At 42.2% G+C, this 27,817-nt stretch overlaps 2 protein-coding genes across 2 annotated transcripts in view; one reads left to right on the top strand and one right to left on the bottom strand.

The window, feature by feature from the left end:
* Nucleotides 1-27,817, top strand: part of LOC145443968 (TOG array regulator of axonemal microtubules protein 1-like) — a 106,822-nt gene that overhangs the window by 47,817 nt on the left and 31,188 nt on the right. The window lies entirely within an intron of this gene.
* Nucleotides 3,708-27,174, bottom strand: LOC145444165 (caspase-6-like). The gene is made up of 6 exons (XM_080322087.1): nt 26,943-27,174; nt 14,899-15,014; nt 14,647-14,835; nt 8,908-9,079; nt 8,678-8,764; nt 3,708-4,066 (listed from the first exon to the last, which is right to left on the bottom strand). Exons 1-6 carry the CDS (start codon nt 27,172-27,174, stop codon nt 3,708-3,710), a joined length of 1,155 nt encoding a protein of 384 aa, XP_080178213.1.

The following is a 27,817-nucleotide window of genomic DNA, read 5'->3' as shown; positions in this document are numbered from 1 at the left end:
GTGTACTTTCAAAAAATTAAAATTAACCCAAAATGTAAAGTATTCCACCGTTTTCTTGCAAGTATAGGCTGCTAGAGAGTGACATTTTGAGGGTTTTGGTCGTAATTAAATATGTTCAAGATTGCATATATGTTATTTTGCGGTATTGAGTCCGCTGAGTCGAGGTAAAATTGCCTCGCCCAGAGCCACGTGCTACCGCCGAGAATCGTTCACAGTCTTTCGTGCCGAAGGCCACGTATTTAACAGATCATGATAACTCGAATAATATTTTTCTGTTCGAAAATATCGAGAGAAGAAGCGTTTCGTGCTACCTTGCTCATTGCCCACTACCATACCAGACGTAGGCTACTCCGGCAACTACGAAAACAGCTGTACCTGACCATCCACAAAATCAGGGCCTAAAAAGCACTTCGTCGGCCCACCCCCCCCCCCAACACATGTTTGGTATTGGGCCCACGTAGGGCGATAAACCAAACTTCTGGGGGTTTCGTCCCCCAAACCTCATAGTTGCATAAATGTTTTCACCATTACTTGTGAGCACATTCATTCTACTCAGTGTAGGCAAAGAGTTTACGTGACCTATAATCGCGTGAGGCGGGAAAATTTTCTACACTTCATGACTGAATCGGTCAATAATACTAATAATTGCGTGTATATTGCTATACATGTTTTATCCTTTTTGCGATTCCAAGTTGGCAAATAATATTTCTCTGTGGTATGGCATTGTGGGCGACAGAATGCCAGGACAGCGTGATTCATCGTCAGCCATTTAGGCACCTATAAAAAATTAGGCATATCGGGGTTTTCGGTCAACAAAAGACAGTCCTTTTCGGCCAAGGCTTTCTCGCTTTCATTCTGTGTTGGTGCGTCGTGGTGCGGTAATGGCTGACGTCGAAATGCCCATTGCTATATTAAATCATACGTATTTCTTGAGGGAAGGGAACTCAATAATTAAGACAATAACAAATCGCGCAAAGCGATAAAGTTCAAAAAAATACTCCGTAGGATAATATCTGTTCATTCACAAAATAATTTTGACCCCTTCAAGCTCGGCCCCGCTGCAATTGGGGGTTTGGAGTGAGGCAGTTACGATCCTGCACAACGAATGATCGCGCAAACTACCCGGCATCGCGCGCTGCGTAATCTTGGATGGCATCGCACGTTTGTTGATCAAAGAGAATAGCCTGACATGGGAACGCCTATATGACGATCTAGTTTTCAAATGCACATTGTCTTCCTGATCTACGCCGAGAAATGAACTGCCTTGGAAGTGACATTCCAATTACAAATCCAAATTACCAACAACGCTTTGCTACCCGCGTTCGTCATTGACAAGTAGCTTTCTAGTACTGCCATTAAAATGTGGGCGTGTATTGCAACGTTTATTGTACCGCCGAATTGAGAAGTCGATCAATATTAGATTTTTGTAATCAGTGCCACAGTTATATTAGATTAATATCAATTATTATAAATTCTAAGATATTTACGATGAATTGCGCTACCACAGGATTATTGGTAGCCTACCAGTTTTTACAGAGAAAATCTGGCGCCCACAATATTAATCCCATGTAGGGAGTTAGAATTTGTAATTGGAATTTTCAATTGTGACGTAACAATTGATGGACATGTATTGCTCTTTTGTGTTTAAGTTCTTTAATTGGACAAGCGCGCATCTTCTAGCTTAGCATATTTCTAATTCAGACATTAAAATTGCATTATATTTCGCGAACCGACAGGAAGGTTGTGGACCGGCGATTGAGAGCCTCTGCTACTCATGTAACAAATTATCCGAATCCGTGGTAACACACCGAATACTTGTATCCTGTCCACAGAACGGTTCAGCCTTGCAAGATAACTTGCTACGTAACTGCAGCTTCACGTAAAACCATACATAGTCAGTTTATTTTAATATTAATCGTTTAAAAGTATACGGGATTCTACCACCCGTTCAACAGAACTAGAGAATCTACTGAGAAACAGCTACAGAAATCTACTCAGAAAATAATGAGCGGCGATCCTCCACGTGTATAAGCACGGCCTATGAAGAATATGGTTGCTCTGTACACACGGATCACAGCAACTTTCTCCAATTAAATCAAGATATGCGAGCTCATATAAAGAACATCGTGTGCAAATATTAGGTCGCATTAGGTTGATATCGAGGCCGAAGCCATAGTACGTGCAAATATGATTTCGGAATCGATAGCCCATTCCTCTTTATAAAGCGGAGGCCACACGTAGTCCTAGTCACGTACTGTACATTATTCAAACGCGGCGCCACTCGCGAAAACTTCAAATTTTCACTAAGACGAGTGTTACGTCATCATGGGGTGGGGCAATGTTAATTGAGTATCGTACTTCTCTCTCGAGTGAGAAACTGCCACAGTACGGCACTAGACTTACAAAGCTTCAACGTTGGGCTAGCACATTTGACATATTCTTGACATTATTGGGAAGATATTCTTCCGTTGAAGATATGTTAGCTGACCTGGTGATACGGTAGAAGTTGAAAACAAGAATAATAACACATATTTCAGCAGGCAAAATGCGGTATCGTAGTGATTAATTTACCTGCGATTGTCTAGGTCAGTGGTTCCCAACGTGGGCGATATCGCCCCCCAGGGGGCGATTTGGCGGTCTAGGGGGGCGAAAATGACGAAGGGAGCGACAGGGGGGCGAAAATGGACAAAGGGGGCGACGGGGGGCGAAAATAGCGAAGGGGCGATAGGGGGGCGATGACGCGTCAAAACGGCTGACTTTTTTTTTTTTTAGTCAACCCACGGAAATTTAGTTACAAAAGTGTGTCAAATCAGACATCGAGCCGAAAATTTGACCTTTTTTTTTTTTAGTCAACCCGCCGGTGATTGCAATTTGTATGCCCAATTTTCGGTACACAATATTTGGGGGGCGATGATCGGTGTTGACCTTGAAAAGGGGGCGATGGGTCGAAAAAGGTTGGGACCCACTGGTCTAGGTGTTGGTCAGCTGTAGAGAGCTTTGCGGGGCACAACAGCTGCTTGATGGATTAAATCACCACGGTTGTCAAATCGGAACACGGCGTAATAAAATATCCAGCAGTAGCCATGATCCTTTCATATCAAGCATAGGTTTCGTGTCAGTGATAGTTATTTAATTAGATTCGTAACTCCCCTCGTCTGGGTTACCTATTTTGGAAATCTGAAAAGAGGACACAATTTACAAACTTGCAAAACCGGAGGAGAATTTTCAAAAAATGGTAAACTTTTCTCACATTGTGGTCGGTTGACTATAAAAAAGGTCAACTTTCCACTCGACTCCCGAAATACCCGCCGGATCGTAACTCCGGTGCTGATTTACGGCATGTCAGTTGAATTTTGCTGTAGATATGACCAAAATTCTCAACAAAAGAGGACAAAAGGGCGTCCTCCGAGGAGAGTATGATAAAAGTCAAAAAAGAAGACAAATCCCCTTAAAAAGAACGTATGGTAACCCTACCCTCATCCATCACGACACGGCCCATGTCGTTATCATTCTACATAGCTAGTATTCTGATCTAAATAGTTGAATTCTTGTGGTTGCTACAGCCAATATTTTCACATATTTGAATATCATTGGTAACATAAGATTTGTTCTTGTTTTTACAAATGCCAAACTTTTACATGCCGATATGTATTACATACTAGTTCCGCATACGGCGAAGGTCTCCCTCCGCACAACTGATCCATACTTCACAATTCATTTTTTCTCGGCTGTGACCTATATGCTCTCGTGCGTGAAGATGCACTCGCGCGTCTCGAATGAGTCGCGCCTGGAGCGTCAATCTCGACGCTCGCTGCGCTAACGCGTGGGCGGGGGTAAGGATGATACGTACGCGCGACTGGTGCCGCGTGTGAATATTGTGCGTGTGACCTCCGCTTTACGAGATAAAATTTTTCGGTTAACATCGACATAAAACAAGGCATTTGTTTCGACTTCTTCTCCACCTCTCCCTGCTCATTTTCATTCCAATCCACAGTCATCTTGGCGACTTCAGAGTTAACGAGCGTCAATAGACTTAAAATATCTTGTTTCGCCGCCGACTGGTGCCCTGCAAAAGAATAACGTTAAAGAAGAAAACGAAAGACAATGCCAACTTCTAGCTGGTGTTTAATGGATGCAATAAAACAGAGGAAGTGACGTCATGGTTGAGTTGTTCATTTCGACGTTGCGCTTGGTGTAACCGTGCTGTCCTACAATGGTGTAGAGCGCGCAGTAGTTATCAAACTTTTTTAGACACGCCCCCTTTATGATAGTGAAAAACTTCGCGCCCCCTTATCATCATATCACAAAATGCAATCAGAATGCAGCGGATAGTTTGGTGGCATGGAAGGTTATCAGTGTCATTTTTGATGAGAGAATTCTCAAATATGAAATTCGGACTATACTCAGAGCAATAACAATGAGTTGGAGGTAAATCGCGCACAGCGCGAGAAATTTTTTCAATTGACCGGGGCTTCGCGCCCCCTTCAGATGCTTTCACGCTTCCTAGTTTGAGAACTGTTGGTGTGGACCTATACCTACCAACCTCCGTTGTAGCGTACCTCTCATTGATTACCCTGATTGCACCGATTTGATTACTATTTCCCTCCCTGATTGTCATGATACTTATTGTTGTGTTGCACTCCGTTGTCGGCAGTCTCTTTTAGATGCCGTCGAGCAAACACCGTCGTGAATTTAGATGTTTTCAATAAAAGAGTTACGCTGACGTGTCAACTCAACTTAACCGTGCCGCGGATCTGGAAGGACGCGCGCCGACGACCAGAGCACGCTATGTTGTGGTGGTGACCCCGATGTGATAATGTTTGGACGGCAACCAACTCGAATCGATTCGTTTGAAGTTGCCTGACCCAGAAGACAGCGACTGCTACGAAGTATTGCGAGATCTTCTGATGCGTGAGTACGCCATTTCCTTGCGAGACCGTGTTAAGGAACTTCATAATGATCACTGTAGAGATTTAAAACCCTCCGAACTTCTGAAGAAATTGCGAAATGCAATGGGGGTTCTGTCAAACACGCCAGGTTCCGACGTTATTTGAAGGAAACGTCCCTTCATCATTTTCCAAATCATATGGCCAAGGGTTACCATACGTCAGGGTTGTAGCCAAGTCACAAGGCTCCGAGTCATAAGTCAATCTCACTTTTATAGTTTTGACTCGAGTCAAGGCGAGTCATTTTCAGTTCACCACCGAGTCAAGTCCGAGTCCAAGTCAGCGACCAGAGGCTCGAGTCCGAGTCACGGTATTATGACTCGAGTCGAGTCCAAGTCATTGTGTTGACTGACCAGTTTCCAGTTAAAGTCTTGTTAAATGCACTTTTTATAACTCTATTTGGTGATATCGAATGGTTCGCATTTATAATATACTAATTTTCCTCATTTCTAGCAGTTTCTGGTCGCATTTCAAGTACCAGTACCATTAGACGAATTCCTAACAGTGTGGTTACTTTGCTATTATTCGAAATGACAATGAAATATCGGTCTTGGCCGTCTTAGTATCGAGTCATATGACTTGGTTCGAGTCATGCGCGATGACTCGAGTCCAAGTCGAGTCGAGTCATGACTCGAGCCATTACAACCCTTCCATACGTCCTCCTTCAAGAGGATTTGTCCTCTTTTTTCGTGCTTTTTAAAATGTCCTCCGTGGACGCCTAAATGTCTTCCTTTTTGGCAAATTGTCCTCTTTTACAGCTCTTAGAGCTAGGATGATGGCCAGGCTCAACTGAAAATCGGCATAAATAACGGGAAATAGGTATTGTGGAAGATCTAGCGGGTCATTCGTGAGTCGAACGACGACCTTCTGTAATTTCCGGTAAATATTACAAGATCGACTGTTTTCAGTTTCAATCAAGTAACTTTCTCGATTTGGTAAAAGTGTCCTCCTTTCCCGATTCCAAAATATGGTAACCCTATTATTGCCGGGATATTTTCGTCACATGTAAACGATACCATGGAACAGCTTGCCCTATACGAGCTGATAGTATATACCAGGGGTGGGCTAGAGGTGAGCATGGATTAGGATTAGGATTAGGATTCGAAAAATCGATTTGTTAAATTTTGTCCGATTAGGATTGATTAGAGTTGGATATTTTTTTCTGAACGGATGGGGATTTAGATTGGACTTGCCGATTTTCTGGGAGAACGATATGTCGTGTGGCGAATGGCGACACACTTTATTCATTTCAGTTATTAATGTACTTGTGGCACACGAACTTGGTCGAAACATTCAGTCATCCCTTGATCAGATCCATCGATAATGTGTAAAGTGGGGTTTTATGGTGCCGGTCGAGAAAACTGTAGCAATGGTTTTCACGAAAGAGCGAAATTATATACGACCTGTCCTCAAACTAGGAAGTCATCAGCTGAGGTATCACCTTTGACAAGAGACTAAACTACACACATCTAACGTTGCTTCCAAATGCGCGAAGCGCATGAATTTGCTCAAAATGGTATCCGGCTCGTCTTGAGTGCATCCACTCCGACGCTATTAACCCTGTATAGGTAAGGTTGTATATAAACCAAACGGTGTTTTAAAACACTTCGTTTTAAACAATGTTTTAAACAAAGGCCTTTTAAAAAAATAGTGTTATTTTTTAAATTATGCCATAATTGTGTAAATACTTTCCAAAAAAACATGTTGCATGAGCCTACGGACAATTACCAACCGATATAGCCGACGTATATCGATATGGGATGGTTGGAAGCCTCAGAATAGTCGGTTCAACATTAATAGTGCAGATATTTCATCAAAGCAGCTGTATGTGCCCTATATTTTCAATTGTCAAAGCCACAATGACGTCAGAATTCAATATTCATGACGCCATGGCTTAAAATACATGTTTTGAATTAGGGAATTGTTTTAAACATGTTTGTTCTAAATTGATTTTTGTTTTAAATGCAACCCTATGTATATAGCAGCCTGATAATATCCATCATAGAGTATGGCAGTCAACACAATGATTTGGACTCGGACTAGAGTCAAAATACCAAGACTCGGACTCGACCCTCTGCTCGCTGACTTTGACTCGGACTTCACTCGGTGGTGAATTGACAGTGACTCGACTTGACTCGAGTCAAAACTATAAAAGTGGGATTGACTTGTGAGGCCAAACAGGTTGATAACCGCTGTTATAAAGTACAGCTCGTAGCAGTGTTGGGATCAAGTCACTACCGTCGAGTCACGAGTCATTTCGAGTCATTGCACATTTTGACTCGAGTCAAGTTAAGAAAATCGCTTTTCAAAGCGGACTCGAGTCGAGTCGAGTCGAGTCGAGTCACGAGTAGCGACGAGTCACGAGTAGCGACGAGTCACGAGTAGCGACGAGTCACGAGTAGCGACGAGCGACGAGTCACGAGTCACTAGTCACGAGTCACTAGTCACGAGTCACGAGTCACGAGTCACGAGTCACGAATCGAGTCACGAGTCGAGTCACGAGTCGAGTCACGAGTCGAGTCACGAGTCAAGTCAAGTCACGAGTCAAGTCACAAGTCACGTCACAATTCAAGTCAAGTTTCCTTTTCGAGGTATGAGGCATGATTACGTCATTGCATTTTGTCAGCTGTCTGAAATACAGATTGAGTGCTCATTGATTTTGAACCAATGAACGAATATAGTTGCATATACACGCAAGAAGGCCCTGTATCGCTCACATATACGCGGAACTGCTAAACTACGTAAGTAATTGCATAGCCTCAGTTCATAGTTACCAGCCCAAATAGAGAATAGAGGACCGGATTGATAAGATGCAGTAGCCTACATTATCCATTTACAAATTGATATGATACAATTCGAGCCTGCACCAATGGTTGTGGTATATATAAACTATATTCGATTTCAATTTCAATAAAACGAAGAGGTTTGGTTTTAAAGTAAGAACAGACAACAGAGAACAGAAATATACATTTTGCTAATAAATTACTATACTATACTAATTTACGACAACGTAAGCTTCGATCACTTCGTTTGCGGTCAATTTATTTGTGAGAGAACAATGGAGTATAACGCACGATCATTAAATGATTGGTCGCTCTCAAGGGTTACACCAGCGTTACGCGAACAATCCGACCATATGCAAGATGCAGTGATTTTTATCGACACCGATTACTTTTTCATGACTTGAAATTGACTCGCACGAGTCACGAGTCAATCCACATTTCTGATACGCCGAGTCAAGTCGAGTCATTTTAGCAAAGTGACTCGAGTCAAGTCAAGTCCTACGAAAAAGGTGACTCGAGTCATCCCAACACTGTCTCGTAGTTTCACCGTAGGCCTTTCATGTACCTATAGTTCTCTGTACCATCCGCATTTGTCAGTATGCAGCTTTTGTAGGTGCAGGTCCATGAGAACTTATATTTATGACTTCTATTTATTTACTTGAGTAATTTTTCGTAATTTTTCAATACAGCAACATCTACTTCTACTTGAAGTGGTAGTGGTTTTCGACTGCTTGATAATGTAATACTTATTATCGTACTTGTACTTTACTGGATCGGATTCAAAGCACTCAGGTAGGCTTACTCTATTGTCCCCAGACCTAATAATTACCTCGACTCGAGTATCTTCAAAGACAAACTTCGCAAATCTTAACGTGTTGCCGTTACCACTGGTGCTGTTTGTCGGTCGATACGGGGCCGAGAAAGGAGCGAACAGTACCTAGTACCTACCTTTAGTGAACAACTCTTTTTCAAATACCTTCACCATGCACTGAATATACCAGGAACCGCTCACACGATCTCGGTATGAAGAGAAACCTGCGCCAACAGAACGACATAACATGAACACGACCATTTGCCTTGCCGCACAATCCATCTATATTTTTTACATGAATGACATATTTCAAATGGGGCAATTTAAACAGAGCATTTGCTCAGTTCACGTGTTAATTCATACACACCTTCACAGACAGAGTAGCAGAACAAAAAGTCCGACCCGTTTGGCAATGTCAGAGCGACGCCTGCACCATCCATCATCATTTCATTTTTCGTACCTTCCTCGTCATCTCCATCACGCTGGACAGAGTGGACATTTACGTGAACCGGAACTTCATCCTGACTCCCTCTGCATGCCTGAAATATTCGACGGAACTGAACACCGACTCACGAGTGGGTTTATCAACATGTATACAACGTGGTCAATATGTGAACCACAGCGTTGTAATGACTCTACTCGAGTCACTGTTTTCTGTTAACTCGACTCGACTCGAGTGATTTTCTAAAAATACGGAAATGACTCGACTCGACTCGAGTCAATATGTGTATTGACTCGGCTTGGATTCGAGTCATTGTGCATGACTCGAACCAAGTCATATGACTTGAATTCAGACGGTCGATACCGACATTTCATTGTAATTTCGAAGAATAGTGAAGTAACCACTATCGGGGTTTCGTCTATTGGTGCTGGCACTTTAAAATGCGACAAGAAACTGCCAAAAGCGAGGAAATTAGATTCAGACCATTCGATATCACCAAACGGAGTTATAAAAAGTGGATTTAACAAGACTAATTGGAAACCGAGCAGTCAACACAATGACTTGGACTCGGACTCGAGTCATAATACCATGACTCGGACTGGACCCTCTGTTCGGTGACTTGGACTCGGACTTGACTCGGTGGTGAATTGAAATTGACTCGAAACTATAAAACTAAGACTAAGACTAAGACTAAGACAAACTATAAAAGAAAGACTGACTTGTGACTCGGGGCCTTGTGACTTGGTTACAACCCTGGTCAACCACTTCGAGACGTATTTAATGGCGTTGAGACTGATCCCCTCAATGGTATCGAGTCTTCCACAATTGAGATTACGCTATAGCAGGGATCGGGGACCTACGGCTCGCGAGCCATATATGGTTGTTTTGGGTATATGATATGGCTCTTTACTAAATTTTCATTTTTTTCTCAATGCATCAATATTGCAGCCAGGGATTTGGAGGCGGAGCCCGGAGCCGGAGCCCCGGAGCCGTGCATTTTCACCGGAACTGGAGCCGGAGCTCTACATAAAATTCAGCCGGAGCCGGAGCTGGAGCCCGTTATTTGAGTAGCTCCGGCTCCGACGTATTTCATAAGATGCTATTATATATGCAACAACCACATCTGCTGATTTATCATAATGGCATAGAGTAAAGTGCGTTCTAGTGCAACTATGATGTTATTGACAATTTACAAGTATTCATTATGGCGTCACAATCCGGCACGGTGGCACCTATGTCTTCGTTGCTACATCGGATGTTACTGACGGCTGACAGACTCTAGATTACTATAGATAACTAACCTATGGGTAAATTAGTAATATCTATAGACCAGGAATGGCCAACCTTTTCGGCTAAAGGGGCACATGCAATTGACGAACGAGTGCGCGGTTCACTAGCCACGCCAAGCGGATAAAATTTTCAAAGTTTATAAATAAACTAGGTCAATAATATTATTACTTGAGTATAGTGCGGATCTATTGTATACTGCCCGCTAGGCTCAGTTTGAATGGCCAACCTTTTCGGCTAAAGGGGCACATGCAATTGACGAACGAGTGCGCGGTTCACTAGCCACGCCAAGCGGATAAAATTTTCAAAGTTTATAAATGAACTAGGTCAATAATATTTTAACTTGAGTATAGTGCGGATCTATTGTATACTGCCCGCTAGGCTCAGTTTGCATGGACACGACTATTCGGCGTCTGGCCACCTCGATATCGAAGGTTTCCGATAATATGCGACAATCATTTTGTGCCTAGATTTCACCGTCGACGATCTTTATGCGAGCGCAAACGCGAAAAGACTTTCTCCCGTAATTGCGAATACAGTCAGACTCAATCGGGTAAATTAGTTTTTTTTTTCATTTTCAGTAGGGGGCAGGCTACCAAGCACGAAATCATGTGACAATCAAACACGCGAAGCGTGAAGAAAAATTTCACTACTATTTTAGTTTATTGTAACGTACGATGATTAGGGCAATTTTTTTTTGACCTAAAAAACGGAAGATTTTGACCTAAAAAATCTAAATTTTGACCTTTTTTGACCTAAAAAAACTGAAATTTGACCTAAATTTGACCTCACGTATGCAAATTAGGTGTTTTCGCATATAATGTTAAAATTGTACTACTTATCTTCATTTCTGGTTGAAACTGTCTGTCCTTACAAAGTAGATTGGCCTGAAAAAACGTTTTTGGCTCAAAAACTGACAGATTTTTACATGAAAAACTAGTATTTTAATGAAATCTGGCCCTATGAAGAATTCCAGTAGTAATGCAGTGTACGAATATAGGTGCCACTGTGATTGTGGCTACGTGGGAAGAACGTCAAGACGTCTGCAGGACCGCATAAACCAACATGTCCCCAGATTTATCAGAACACGTGCGTCACGCGATGTGAAAAGCTCACCCTTAACTCATCCACTTAAGATTGATGCTGATCGATCAAAGGCCATTAATTCTGCCATCGGAAAACATCTGTTGGATAATCCGATTTGTGCGAATAATTATCGAGACGACCGATTTCTAATCGTAGGGCGAGGCCGTTCACCATTCCATCTGTGTGCCTTGGAATCAACTTTTATCAAAATACACCAACCAAAACTCTGTCAACGAAAGGAGTTCGTGTACCACCTAAAAATAGTACATTGAACGCTCTCTCATTCGAAATTTCATGCTGGCGACGTCATATTTTGTGATACGATTGTTGATATACAATGTTCTTTCCAATTCTCTACTAGTTGCTGACGATTACCCCTGACGAGTGTCAGCCGAAAATATTCGGGTTCATTTCAATATGAATATACTATTTAATCAAATGATAAGTTCACCGACAGCGCAAAATCTACGATACAAACGAAATGCAGAGGTCAAAAAATGTTTGACTTTGTAAACAATTTTGACAAATTTTGACCTAACGCTACAATTTTGACCTAATTTTGACTTTTTTTGACATGTCAAAAAAAATTGCCCTAACGATGATTTACTGAAAATGTGACTGGACCCTGGATCTGCCAATGCGTCAGAACTGATATTTTAGTCATCAACATCCCAAGTGTCGCAGCCAGAATTGCAATTTTTGGTTGGCATTGCAAGTTCACAATCTGAGCAATTCATTTTCGATTACATAATAGGAAAATACCTCGCGGGCCACGCAAAACCCTCTCGCGGTCCACATTTGACCCGCGGGTTGGCCACCCCTGATATAGACGTACCCATTCGATAAATTCAGAGCCGGAGCTGGAGCCGGAGCAGTGGTAATAATGCGGCTCCGGAGCTGGAGCCGGAGCTAATGTATGATAGAAGAAAGCTCCGGAGCCGGAGCTGGAGCAGTTTAAATTTACGGCTGCTCCAAAGCCCTGTTGCAGCAACTTGTTATTAAATCTTCAGAACTACCAGAATAATTATTCTCGTGGCAGTATACAATTGTCTTTGAGAGGTCGATATAGCGGCGTATTCAAGGTTAGGGGCTCGGACTCCCTTTTCGAAAACCTCAATTCTAAGCTGCTGTCGCACCAGCGACCAATATCACTCGCGAATTCGATGTACCCGCCTCGACATTTTGGTTTGCACGATCCGTTGATTGATCAAAGAGAATAGCAGACATGGCGACGTCTGTATCAATCACAATGCCGTTATCAAATACACATCGCCTTCCGGATCTACGGCGAGAAATTAACTGCCGCGGAAGTGACATTGATTATTAGAAATTCAATTCTCAAACCACGCCATAGCTATCCACGTTCTTGATTGATAAGTAGCTTTGCAGTACCGCCGTTAAAATGAAAGCGTGCAGCGCAACGTTATGTTACCGCCGAAAAATTTGGGAATTGAGAAGTCTAATCGAAATCAGTGCCACAATTATATTCGAATAATATCGCAGTTATTATTAATTCTAAAATACGCATCACAGGTGAGGTTGTGCCTCACCCTTGCCTTACCTCTCCTTTCACGCTTTATTTTCGAACAATAAATATGAAAGTTGCTTTATTTCGGGGGTAAAAATGTTCAAAATCTAGTCATTCAAGAACATCGATAGAAAATCCATTAATTATTTTCGTTCACTCTCCCTGACAACAGGTAAAGCACTTCCTCCCTTGCCTCCCCTGACTCCACGCCACTAACGTATCACGTCTAATAGTGATTATGTACTGCTGTAGTGACCCTGTTTGGCTCCACCTACGCATGCCATCATGGGTCGTCGCATTTTAAAAAATCATCCCGTATAACTGACGAAAATCTCAAATTGTGTATATAGCTCAACTTGAACAATTATTATCAACCAGACTACAAAGCCGTCAGGAATACCATGAAAGACCAAAAGACAGATTAACTGTAAAACGTGTGTACATAGTAGATTCACACTTCAGCTTTTGTCCAAGTTGGGAATCTAAATGTTGATTGTCTTGAGCTTCGAAAAATGTCATACGCCGCTCAGTGTGATACAATTAAAAGATCTCTGTAATTCAAGTTTCGCATGCTCAAATAAGGCAACCAACATGATTAGGACGCGTTTTTCCGGAGAAAATATGGCGCACACGACGAATTCCATGTGGTACCATGACGTCACGATTTTTCCATTGTTACGTAGTAGTTGATTGACATGTATGGCTTTTTGAGAGTTAAGATGGAAAACATAGGGCCAATATGGCTCTTCGGACGAAAAAGGTTCCCGGCCCGTGGGCTATAGGCTGCCAACATTTGAATTTCACAATGACGACGACGCACGATGTCAAGGCAAGTTTCATTTTCACTGACCGGCACGAAAGTGCCGTAGCTATATAGTTCGAAACAGCGCTGTCGCGATGAACCGAACAAAGCTATCAGCTATGGCGAAGTGAAATTGGCCTATGAGCTGGATACAGCCATATGAAAAGTACTATCAACGAAAGAACAGCTCACCACTACCAGCATAATCTTATGTCTCGTGCCAACCACAATAAATCGCATAATTGTCCGAATTTGCACCCCCTGCAGTCAAAATGATCATCGCAAAGAGGTGAGAATCCAATTTGTTACGCAAGCCAAAACCACTGGCATTACACGAAACCACATAAGTATACAGTATCAAATCAGCAACCTTTGACAGGTCTGTCATTTTTCAGTACCAACCAAATATTAATGTGACTGAGATTGCTTCAAGATAGTACGAGGCCGAAATGTACCAGGTAAAAATTTGAGAATATGGCAGAATCAGTTCAGCGAAAATAGTAAAATATTTGGACATCGTGGTAAATCCGAAGGCCCCGATTAGCACTCTCCCTCACGGATTCCATACTCTTTGGATTTACAAAATCTCACTTCCCACTGCAGGGATGATCCAGATATGGCTTAAGTTAATTGGCTTGTGTCTCGGCTTTACTCGGAATTGAAAAATTCATTTGGTATAATGGTCTCTGAAGCTATTTTCAAGAAATGAAAACCAAGCTGCCGGAAGCCTGAATATGGATTTAAACATGCATTCGAGTCAATTGGTATGTGGCGGTCAGTTCTATGGATTTAATTTGCGAAATCCGGTTTTCGGATAAAGATGCAAAATTAGCCGATCATGAGATATAATTTTTGAGAATGTGTGAGAGAGTTATGGTCTGAGCTTAGCAATAATTCATAACAATACCTCGTGATAACTAAACATAAATATTTTGTTTCAAATACTTGATAATACACAAACCTGGAATATGAAAACTTTATGTTTCCCAATTAGTTTAGGACAGTTCTTTCCGTCAAACTTTTCCGTCAAAGGTTTGATCTCAATTGTGCCATCCGTGCCATAAATAACACCGTTCTCCCCGTGACTCAGGAACACCATGACAAAACAGTCGTAGTTCGAGTGATCGATGGCGGCCGCGTCTTCAACAATCTAAAAATGAGCCACTAAAATATCAATTAGCACTGTACGTTAAGCTAAATAACTGATACGCACTCGCCGTATCTCGAGTGCTGTCACATTCTGATGTACTTGAACGTCAAAATCAAGCTTTTCAAACAGTCGTTTCAAACTCTCCTTATCTGCTTCCGTACCGAGTCGCCTTTTCAACTCTGAAGAAGGCAAGTTTACAATGATCGGAAATATAAAAAAATCAAACGGTTCTTAAAAGGGTACTGCGCTCTAAAAATGACGTGGTCTCAAATTGAAGGGCAAAACGAACAAAACATTTTTGCCGCAGCCATTTCCTTCAGAACGCCACCGTAATGGAGCTGCAATTTATTGAAATTTCCACAGGACCTTCACGCTCCAGCTGCCGCGGCAGGTTAGCCCGTTACATGGCACGATGTCTCCATCGGCGCACTCGCTCGACGCGATAAGGCAGTCACGCAGAGAACGAACTTCAGACATGTTTACTTGATAACATGGGCTGACAACTATCAAAAATTCGTTCTCTGCGTGACTGCCTAATCGCGTCGAGCAAGCCGTGATGACTTAATATGCAAACTGCATTGACACGGTTACTTGCTTTTCTACCGGCGAGTAGACAGATAACTCAGTTGGATGGCAAATATTGGCTGAGAGATTGGCAATAATTGAACACTAATCGAACAGTTTTGCGAAGATATATTTTTGTGAAATGTATTTCATACCGAATTCCAAAGAATATATACCATCTTTTCACTGGATTGCACTTAGATTAGGGAACAAATTGGCGTTAGTACAACTCTGACACAGATACGTGTGGCCTCAAGAGTCCATGTGACTACACTCACTACAGCCATCATAATCCTAAGCCTTTACACAAGTTGCAATTAATTCTCGTGAATTTATCCAAATTTATAAAAATTGTGGTCCTATTTTCGCAATCTGAACGCGTCCCCTTTCATGTTCAATGAATACCACTGTTCTGTGTGTATTAGTTACTATGGGTACACAGGTTGTCATCTGTATTTTATTGGTTAGCATGAACTGTATATAGGCTATCCAATTCATGTAGTATTTGTGTAGGTTTTTAGCGGGGTTGTGATTTCGACCACGACTTTCTGGGCCTATATGTCACTGCACACGACGTACCGCCACAACATTCCCAATTCGACTATATACTGATCGCACCTAATTGCCAGCAGTCAACGATTGCAAGACGGTCGTGTCATCACTAATCAAATGTATGCGTTGATTGTGCGTCTGATTGTGCGCCTTTTCCTCCAGCGCAGTGGCTTCCAGCAGGCGTGTGTCGATTTGACTACTCAGGGGGCCACGAGAAAACGAGGTAGTAGTATATTATAAAATAGGAAATCCAAATTATGACTGAGGTATCATCGGTGGGTTTAGGTATCATCGGTGGGTTTATTATTTTTGCCGGCCCAGAACAGACTATGCACATTTGTACAATACAATGCGATCCTTATATTTCTTATGTTTAGGATTCCTTGCTCTTTTTCAATCTCTTCCTCGAATTCGTCCTCGATTGGGTCTTTTTCTGGACATTTTTGTAAGGACACTATGAGCACAACGACGAGGGGACTGGACGCAATTTCGCCCACGTATAATAGCATTTGGGAAGTTGATAACTAAACAAAAGGCCCTCACCCGGGCGATTCAACCATGATGTTGAGGTTTGTTGCAAGACACGCTGGTATAGTGCTTGATTGGAGTCGACGCCACGGCTACAGTTCCTGTTGTACGCACTAAGTCGACTGACTAATGACCGCTCTGAGTACTGTTGCAATCCTGATCACACACGCAGATCCAAGGATCTTTCTTTTATAGCACGAACAGCCAAATAGCAGTAATTAGTGGTCAGAAGCGGTACAATAACAAATAGAAAGTATAAATGAAGCGAGGGAGCCAATTGTCTATCTTACGAATGAAGCGCGAGCGCGCCGACCTGCCTGTGCTGTCACGGTTGTGGTTTCGCGCGCGGCCCATTTATGCTTTCGCGCATGACGGAATTATGACAGCTGTTTACATTCCCCCCTTAAGGACATTTTTATGCAACACAAAATGTCTTTATAACTATTTGCGCAACGTGTGAACAATGTGGCTCCACGTCGGGGAATCGGACTTTTACAAACATTACATCGAACACAAGAGGAGAAATAGACCCTAACAGGCAACAATGACAGACAAATGCTAATAACATACATCATACAGCGATAATACAAAACAGACAGGGGTAATCTGAGGCCAAAGCCCCAATTGCACTGTCATCAATTATCCACAGTTTTATACTCGGACACTTCAATACCTATCAAAGTTACAATACGGAATTCTTTGTTGGGCTGCTGCCTGCAAGAATACAATTAACCCACTGCAAAAACTTCAACATCGGATCATCCGTATCATTGCCAAAGCCCCACGGGGGCCTGGATGTGCAACTGATAAATCGCTTCTCAAAAGATTTGGTGTTCTAAACTTGGCAATTTCTAGCTTCCTCCTATCTTCTAAGTTTATGTATCAGTTCCATTGCGGTCAATGTCCCTCAAATTTCAGCGACTACTTCACCTCGGAGACAAAAGCGCACAAGTGCAGCACACGTGCGTCAACGACGAACAACTACCATATGATCAGGACTCAATACAAGAAAACACATTGCTCTATCAAGTATGCCGGACCCCAATTGTGGAACAGCATCTCGCCGGCGATCCGACAGTCGTCGAGCATGTCCGGCTTGTCCGCATTCAAGTCGACATACAAGCAATTTCTTCCAAATCAATACTAGCCAGTCTTCAGGATCACCGGACCACGACCTAACATCGACCTCGCCCCCCGCCACATGCCACCCCATTTTGTCGCTTGCGTCTTATATTCTCAGCATTACTTTTCATTCAGTGTGCATGCCTCTTATTTACCTCGCCTAGGCCAGTGGTTCCCAAACGGTGGGGAATAGACGCACTTGTTCAAAATTATAAACAGCAAAGTCTACATATTCACGGAGAGTTATGCGCCATAACCGCGTTACCAGTTAACTGCTCTTGAATGTATGTATCGAAAATTATATTGCGTGTTGTTCACAAAATCTCATTTTTAACTCTGGATGCCAATCATGGCGTCACAAACACATCCAGCACGACTAGTGTGACGTGAAATAACGCTTTCGCGAAATTTTGAGCGTTACCGGTATCGATTCACTATAGATAACTAACCTACGTAATAATGCGGAGCATGGACCGGAGCCGGATTGGATATCCGGCCGGATTTTTACAATTTTGGCCGGACCGGATCGGAGCCGGATCAGTACTTTTTCTGTTACGGCCGGAGCCGGATCACTACTTTTTTGATCCGGCCAGAATCTTTACGGATAAGCATGACTTTTATAACTATATAACTACCAACCAACCACACGTAAGTAACCTCCAAACCAGTGTGAACATAAACGAGGCAGATTTATCAATTCACGGAACCTCCGTACCGAGTAGGGCCGGATTTCTGGCCGGACTTTTTCATTTTTGGCCGGACCGGATTGGAGCCGGATCAGTACTTTTCCTGATACGGCCGGAGCCGGACCAGAGAATTGAACAACCGGATCGGAGCCGGACCAGAGAATTTGTCGATCCGCTCCGCACTACTACGTAACCGTAGGTTAGTTATCTATAGATTCACAATACGTTTTATGTTGCTGTTACAGGCGTGGTCGTGTGTCTTGTGTAATCAAACCAGCAAATAACTGCTCTGTGATGAGAAAAGTACTGGGTAGTGGAGCGGCTGGGTAGTGCTGGGCCGAGCTCAAAGTATTTTTTTTAATTTATGCCACTTTTTCAAAAGAAATTTAGCGCTGGGTGCGCGATTTATTTTTGCCGAATATCTGATTATTGGGTACCCTTCCCACACGAAAATGGAGACTTCGGCGTCGACCATTACTGCGCCATGACGCACCAATGCATATGAAGTTATAGGCCATGTAACGTACAACTCCGAGAAGTGTGCCAGAACGATCAGCAGCGAGAAGACCTTGGCCGAGAAGGAATGCCCTTGTGGTTACCCAAGACTTCGATATATATACAATATGCATGTATGATTAATTGGCTATATGGCTGGCGCCGAATGTTCCTGTACTAGCGATCTGAATCCCACAGGACAAATGCCATCCAGCAGGGAAAAATTATTTGCCAGTAAAGCAATACCAATTTGAAATCGTATGTGCCTTTTAGTTTTGGCGATTTCCATATCTTTTGACATATCAGATATAAGAGGTCACGAAATAGAATAATGTAATGAAGTCAATATACCAACACGTCCGCCCGAAAATGTTCAATTCTTATTTAGGGTTCCTACGTTTCCCAACACACCTCAATCATCTCTACCGGTATATCTGATTACGAACGAGAGCAGAGAGGGGATGAAAAATTGATACCAAAATATATCCAATTCCCGATCATATTGGCCGATTCAAACACGAATTATATAATTTTTTCGCGCTTCGCGCGTTTAGTCGAAGTAAGGCGACGCACTAAACCAGGGGTTCTCAGCCTTTTCTTGGCCGTGGCCCATTTTCCGGTTTGAAAATGTGTTGTGGCCCACCTCTTATCTTAAATTCATAATCCCGTTCAATGCGTGTTAATCGACGTGCCGATATGCCTATTTCATTAAAATATGTTCATTTTACTATTAATATACCGATGATATTTAAATGTAGACCGTTCGGGACATGAAATCGCGCTAAGCGCGAGGAAAATTTTCAAGTTGAATGAATATCCTCCAACAAACGACCAACGAAATAATCTTGGGCCCCCTCGAACTCCCCCAATTTGGGGTTTGGGTGCGGCAGTTACGGCCCTGGTAGCATATGCTAAATATCCTGTGTATATTATGATCGTCCGCTGCTCCATTCGCGTCACGAAACACAATGATCAAATCCCCGCATCCGCCGGGTGATTGGGGTTTTAGTTCCGCAATTGTGGGGAATAATATAATCATTCTGGGCCAGCTTCAAACAATTCATTAATGAATGGGGTATTGCGGTACTACAGAGAAGTGGAGGAGTTTTTAATATGCATGCTGTACAATGTACATTGTATGTCTTGTACCAAACCAACTGAAGTTGCGATGTCAAAATATCCAATCCAGTGATACAATTAATTCATGTGATTTCGAGGCCAGACATTTTAAACCGACTCCAAAAATTAATGCGCTCCGCTAAATCCTCAATCCATTACGATTCGTTGCGGTGGTGCAGTTGCAATTATGACTATTATTATCTTAAGATAATACGACCGGTAAATCTATACAGCAATTGCACTTCATTCCGATTGTATGGGACACCCCTTTCAACGGCATACGACATATGATCCTGCCAGAGGGCTTGGTTACTTCAGCATTACCGTCCAGTTATTATACACTCCAAATTATTTTAGTTGCTGTTAGCCGTAGGTTTTCATAACCAGTGCAAAGAGCCGCCGTTTGTCCCTCCCGCTCTCTACTTGTACATTCCGACTCCGTACGTGCCACTGCGTCCCATCAGAGTCGGGTGAAAAGGTTTATGAATATATATTTTTGGCGTTTGACATAACGCATATAGCTAAACTTACATTAATTCTAAAGTTTTCTAAATAACTTTGTGGCCCACCCTTTGAGAACCCCTGCACTAAACAGTAGACCCAATGTAGCTGATGAGTTGCAGGGAAAAAACGTATAGGCTCAGCGGGGCTTACGGGGTTCTAGGGGCGCAAGACCAACGTTTTTTGGCGGGACTCAGTCAGTCTGTTTTATTAAAACTTTTACATCATTTCAACACACCATAAAACTGAGATACAATGAAAAGGTAGGAAGATGTCGAAACAACTTGGAGTAGTCTTTGAGATCAGAAACCCACCTTGGCTGACAAAGAGCTGTTACCGTCCTGGTGGGGAATGAAGGCTCGGAATAAATTTGGAGTGGGGAATGAAGACATAAAGGTGGGGAACCACTGGCCTAGGCTAAGGTGGGCTACTCCAAGTTGTTTCGACACCTTCCTATCTTTTCATTGTATCGAAGTCTTATAATGTTTTGAAACGATGAAAATATTAATAAATCTGATTGATTGATTGCTGAATATTTTAACTTTTTTTTTTATAGTCACCAACATCAGAACAAGGGGCTGAACAGTGACATGACCTTTTGATCACCCTTTTTCTAATGCTTTTTTAATATTTTTTAGTCTTTTTTTTAGTCATCTTGCACTCATGGTCTTTTGGCGTGGTCGGTTACACCAGAATGGCATTGGTTATTATGATTCCTGGGATGCCAACTTATAGCAGAGTTTCTGTACGATATCACTTACCATTGTACTGTACATTCCACGTACCATTGCGCTACTCGTAACTTAGGGTACTCTAAATCAGTGTTGGGATCAAGATCAGGTAACTATATATACCTTCGAGTCATTGAGTCTTGTCAAGTCGATCGATTTTGGAAGGTGATTCGAGTCTAGTCAAGTCGAGTCACAAAGTTCGAGGCATAAGCCATTGTATTTTTCGAGATGATTGCAGTAATAATTGATTTGCTATTAATTATGAATCGAGTAGCGAATATCAAGTTAATTACACCATAAAGGGGCATCCATAACGGGGCATTGTATGACTAACATATACGTTAAACTACTATGCCACGTCGGTAACTGTCCGCCAAATAGATGATAGGGTATGAAACCTCAGAAAGTTGAAACAAATGGGTATGATTCACTACACGATCCACATACACATCCATACGATACAACTTGAGCCTGTATCAATTGTTGAGGAGTAGGCCTAATATAAATGTCTAAAGCAGTGGTTCCCAACCTTTTTCGACCCATCGCCCCCTTTTCAAGGTCAACACCGATCATCGCCCCCCAAATTTTGTGCACCGATAATTGGGCATACAGACTGTAATCACCGGCGGGTTGACTAAAAAAAAAAAAAGGTCATCTTCCTCCGCTCAGAGCTGAAAATAACGTTTTTTCTCTCCGAATTGCTACGTGGATGACTAAAAAAAAAAAAAAAAAAAAGGTCAGCCGTTTTGACGCGTCATCGCCCCCCTATCGCCCCCTTCGCTATTTTCGCCCCCCGTCGCCCCCTTTGTCCATTTTCGCCCCCCTATCGCCCCCTTCGTCATTTTCGCCCCCCTAGATCGCCAAATCACCCACGTTGGGAACCACTGGTCCAAAGTAAAATAACAGTCGATTTTAGCACTGAGCTGGAAAACAATAGAGGTATTGAATTGAATGGTTCTTAACATTGTCTCCAGCGCCCCCAGGGAGCGATTTGGATTTTGAAGGGGGCGGAAACGTTCAGGGGCGAAAAGGGGGCGCTGGGCTCTTGGCGGGCGCCGAGGAAAAATAGCCTCGCAGTAGATGGTGTAGTAAGGACATATGATTATATAGCAGAACAATAGTTCTATATATACCTGAGTTCTCATTGCAAACTAACATTCGACAAAATCTGTCAAATCAAGACGTTTCTCGTTGGGCTCATCGCGAAATATCCACCGACGATATTTCCATGAATGCAATGGTTTATTTTAATTCATGTAAAACAAAGTTGGCGTACTTTTGGATTGCGAATTCCCCGTTAAAACACTCCCATCACGCTAGCTACTCCAAGTCGTTTCGACACCTTCCTATATCTTGTCATTGTATCGCAGTCTTGTGGTGTTTTGAAATGATGACAATATTAATGAACTGATATTTATACTGATAGCTCGGGTTATTTTCCACAAATTGTTTTGAACTAGATGTTGTATCCTGCCTGCAGCGCATTGCGTGTCGATATCGAAAAGGCACTGTACTGTACAACGTTTGACGGTGATTCCCTTTGTACATTGAAGATGTTTTGAAGCTTTTTGGCCAACATGATTAACTAAATATAGCCTTCTGCTATTTGAGAGCTACAAATTTAAATCCTCAGAATATTTCTTCATCGTATCATGAAGGATGATGCTGCTTAGTGTTGTTATCTCCATTCATGTTAAAATTAAGAGCTTGGTGCAGTAATAAAGTTAATGTGAGCAAATCTCTACCACATTTTCAGTTGATTCAGTAGTTGCACAAAGCAATAAAACAAAACAAAACCCAATACAAGTAACTTTTCCGTATTGCCAATCGCAGAGGTGAATTCGGGGTCTGTACATCGGTCTCGAACCAAATGCTATGAGCCCGTAGGCCTTACCCGATGGTTGTTATAACAACCTGGATTTGATCCCGAAAATCGTACATACAATTATACGGAGGTGGTCAGTAACGAAGTACTTCTACTTTTTTGAAGTACTCAAGTAGTTTTCCTCTACTTCTGGTACTTACTCAAGTAGATCTTTTTCGCGCTACTTTTACTTCTACTTCGTAATATTTTGTGAACTACTTACTTACTTTTCGCTATTTTCAGTTTGTCAAGTAGAAGTAGTTTAATCCACCAATAAGAAAGATAGCCTAAATGAATTTCGGGGCTGTTTTCAAGTAGTACCAACATTTAATTTTCATAAAAGTCATGTAATACCCATGCAGAATTTTCGTTGCGCTTCGCGCACAGTAGTTATAGAGTAACAAATAGTTCTGACGAAAGTATCGCTAAATATAATTTAGATACCGGGTTGCGTGGTTCCGTTCAAACCCCCATGTCGCCTATATCAAATATTTCATCACAGTGAGTACCCCCCCCCCCTTCATAACGTTTGAAACAACCGTTTCGCAATCTAGCAATTACCTATTATGCCTAGCAGCCCATGACGTGTACTAATCTGAAAAAAATATAATTATACTTTTTATTAACGTTTGACCTGTTTTAGCAGACCGCTGTTGAAACTTTCTGGACAAAAGACATGAAATATATTTTCCGCTTTTTAGAAATAGTATTTTCAATCAGGAGTATTATAGGTTGAAATCTAATTATAGTTTCAGTTCTTTTTTCTGGAGAACATACATGTTGAAGCATAAAAGCAAGTGTAGTATTGTCTTATATTTTCCGAAAATAAAGCTATACACTATATGGCATTTTTACGATCTGCCAATTTTTTATTTAACGTATCCGACACAACTTCTCCGTACTGCTCTTCCACTGAACTAGGGGCCTTATAATATGGGGGATGGCGTCATGCCATGATATTCTCTAAAACGGGGTGTTCGAGTAAACAAAGGATTAGTATCGCATATCCATATCAATACTATTATTTACATCCCATGATGTGGACGACTGCTTATTCTGTCCAAAATTAACACCTCCTGGGATGCATCAATATGAATTTAGCTCTCTACACTTTACGCATAGCTCCATTTGCTGCTTTTGACAATCCTTGCAAACGAATTACGATCGTTTTCACAACTACTTACTTACTTGAGTAGATTTAAAATCAGTCAATTCTACTTCTACTTCAAGTAGATTTAGGTTGCTTATGTAAGAAGTACTTCTACTCGTACTTGGGTAGATTTTTTTCGTCGCTACTTCTACTTCTACTCGAGTAGCTTTCTTGACTACTTTGACCACCTCTGCAATTATACCGTTAATTAGTCGAGTGGTCTAATAGTGAAGTCCCAACCCGAAGCCGGAAGTCGACCACTTAACTTATCCATTGTTTTTTACTACAGCCCTTAAAAATAGGGGGCGCCAGACCCAGGCAATTCTTGAAAGGGGGCGCTGGAGAAAAAAGGTTGAGAACCACTGGATAGATAAAATATCTCTACAGTCTACGACAGAGGTCTCAAACACGCGTCCCGCGTCGGCATTTTGGATTTTGAAGTATTCGACAATATTTAACCGCCACATTTGGGCATGACCTATTTTAGAATTAGCCTATTCGAAATCGGACTGAATGAGTGATAAAATTAAAATGACTTGAGTTGAGTCGGGTCAAACGTTACAATCAAATAAGGACTTGTGACTCGGAACGCAGTGACTTGGTACACAACCAGGAACGTAACAAACTACCATCAGGCTGTAATAGGGAATATAAATATATCAGAAGGTCGCAGCTTGCGTTGCGTAGCGTATTTAGCTAGCTAAGCAGGCGGGTATGGCAACCATTGGCATTCGGTTGCCCCCTGCTGTATAGTTAGTTACATCCTGCGTCATCTCGGGACTCTTTATCCATGTTGTGATCGCCAATAAAAGGTGGTGAGTAAGGTAGTGGTATACGCTACACAGCTATAACACCAATGGATTTTTCGGCGATTGGACATTTGTATTCCTAGGTCCTGTTCTAATATGCCGAAGGTAAATCTAGTGCTAATTTTTGACTTTGGTAATGACATGATCAATAGCCAAAAGATATCGGGAGTGTGACGAAAACCCAGATTCGGCTATGCTGCGTCTATGCTCTGATATCAGATCAATATTTGTTCAATTCTAAAATATTCTACAGAGGCCTACAATTCTACCTAATATTGTGGCACGTCAAATGTCCCCCAGCTGCAAAATTATAACGTGACAGATTTTACGATGTCGTCATGCATTTATACGATCACACGGTGTCTATACTAGAGGTCGACCGATTTTCGACTTGGCCGATTATCGAGGCCGATATTTGGAACTTTGCCGATTATCGGGAAGGCCGATATCGCGGCCGATATTTTATATATAAAAAAATTCAGAAATATTGGAAATTCAATGCTCCGTGTTCTCAATCTCAAGAAATCGACGACGCAAAGGGCGATACGTGACATGTTTACCCTTGCAGGACGAGTTTAACTGGGTGGGCATGCAGAGAAACTATGCCTCCTGCATTACAATTTATCTCTACTGGACTGATCTGCAATTTGTTTCATCCCAAATTTCAATGAATGTGCTCAATTAAGCAATAATTCTTATTAATTTCAGTTTTCTCGTTTGTGGTTCATCTTTCTGTGGCATGTATTGTACAAGTGCCATCTTGCCTAATATATAATATTTTTGGCAGAATGGTTCTCTGCTCCTTCCATATTAATATCGGCCTATGATATCGGTTATCGGCCTTGTGAGTGTGTCGATAATCGGTATCGGTATCGGCCGGCAAAAATCAATATCGGTCGACCTCTAGTCTATACCTAATTATTTTGACACACTATGCCTAGTACAACAACAATTTTATTCAAATATTTAAAAATGTAATGTTTTCGTGCTGGGCATGACTTCGCAATAGTAAATCAAATTTTCACGATGTGCGTGAAATGCCAGTCTACAAGGTCCCGTTAAACAGCGCCTATTCACAAATACATTGAATACCGCTATTATTGGTGCTGCGGCCCGCGGCGCCATCACAATCTAGGAAATTGGCCCACGAGTACATTTAAGTTTGAGACTTCTGGTTTACGACAACGTAAGCTCTAATCACTCCGTTTGCGGTCAATCTATTTGCGACTTAGCGACGAAGGCTAAGTAAATCCAGCCTGTGCATTGTGCGAAATCGTTGAATGACTGCCTGTTCACACAGATCATATCAGGGTATCGAGACCATGTACGTACAGGTACAACGACCAATTTGACACCGATTTTATTTGATGACTTGAAATTGACTCGGAAATTTTGCTTCGAGACACAAGTCAATCCACATTTTTGAAGCGACGAGTCAAGTCAATTAAAGTCATTTTTTTCAAAGTGACTCGAGTCAAGTCAAGTCATCTGAAAACGTTGACTCGAGCCGTCCCAACACTGTTCGAAGTGCTAGGGTGCCACCAACTATTTTTCCTTTGATAGGGTGCCGCTAGGCCAAAAAGGTTAAGAACTACTGCTCTAGCGGAACCCCTGAGACTGGCTCAGGGAACCGCCGAGAACCCGATAAGAACCACCGATGTTGTTGTTGTTGTTGCTGTTGTTGTTTGTAGTATTCATATGGTGTTTGTCGACTACTATGGTCATTTACACATGGCCAATTTCCCTCAATTTTATTCCGTAGCTGCCGACTTGTAGCACGGCCCTCTTCTAGGCTTTTATTAGACACCGCTTACGCGGATGATATGGCGAGGAGTATCCTAGATAAACCTCCAACACTTTCGTAGGAACTCTGAAGTCGTCATCGGTCGGACTCGGACCCACAACCCATTGGTGTCGCAGCTGTGGGGCTATTTCGCCACACAAGAACCACTGATCTACTCCGACCAACGTGAAAAATCGACTAACCTGGAAGTTGGAAGGTTTCATTATTGATTATGACCGCTACTCCTCGGTGACCTCCAAAAGCAACATTACGGCTCGGATTGAACCCGGTGTCAGTGTAGTATGTCCCTACATCAGCCTGTCCAACTCTGGCTCTCTTTCTGGCGCTGAATAACTTTTGAGTTGTGCCTTTGGTGTATGTATCGGAGACGTACTCATGCGCAACGGCATCTTTTTCGACAGAGCTGCAAGACATGTCGACTGTCCGATTTATCGCAATGAGACAAGACCAAATCCTACGGTGACAACACCTATAATACCAGCACTCGAAAAGCTGCTCAGAACGAACAACGAAGTTGTAATCGATTTGCCTACGTTGGGTTTGAATGATCCAAAGTCACTTAACTATGACAAGTCGTCCCTTCAATAAGAACATTTGTTTCCGTTTCCGTGCGCGATGTATGGACGTCCGAAAGGCCGTGACGAATATATTACATGTCGTTCGTTTTTTTTCATGAATGGCGCAATTCGGCCGTTTTGCCGAACAAGGCAGGCGATAAACGCAATACCTCGATTACGGCTAAAGCTGCATTAAGCGTATTATTAGGAAATTCATCATTTTAAACATCACAAAGTTGTGATAAACTGATATGATGGGAAGGAGTAGAAACGAGATGTAGTGGTCTTAGAATAACACATCCAACTTTGAACATGTAAATAAGGCGCATGTAGCCTACCACTCAATTAAAGGTAACAGATGATAACACAAAAATGTGAAATCGATGAAAATGAAGTAGTATGTGTTGGCCGGTAGACGAAATGCAATGGTGGTTTTCGAAGATGGCGAGGTGGCCGGTCGGCCAGGCCCCCTGATCAATTTACGCGCCTCCCAAGGCTCC

The sequence above is a fragment of the Botryllus schlosseri genome, chromosome 8 (genome assembly GCF_051294905.1).
Source record: "Botryllus schlosseri isolate E-star chromosome 8, Bs_hap1, whole genome shotgun sequence".
Lineage (NCBI taxonomy): Eukaryota > Metazoa > Chordata > Ascidiacea > Stolidobranchia > Styelidae > Botryllus > Botryllus schlosseri.
This window is presented reverse-complemented; position numbering and strand designations above follow the sequence as displayed.

What these genes read in the sequence shown, in the direction of transcription:
- LOC145444165 (XM_080322087.1), bottom strand. Translation starts at nt 27,174, where the DNA reads ATGTCTTGCAGCTCTGTCGAAAAAGATGCCGTTGCGCATGAGTACGTC. An exon ending in TGAAACCTTCCAACTTCCAG is followed by an intron (nt 15,015 to 26,942) that starts GTTAGTCGATTT and finishes TGCCTTCTTCAG; the next exon opens with AGTTGAAAAGGCGACTCGGT. An exon ending in CTGCTACTCTGTCTGTGAAG is followed by an intron (nt 8,765 to 8,907) that starts GTGTGTATGAAT and finishes CTGTTGGCGCAG; the next exon opens with GTTTCTCTTCATACCGAGAT.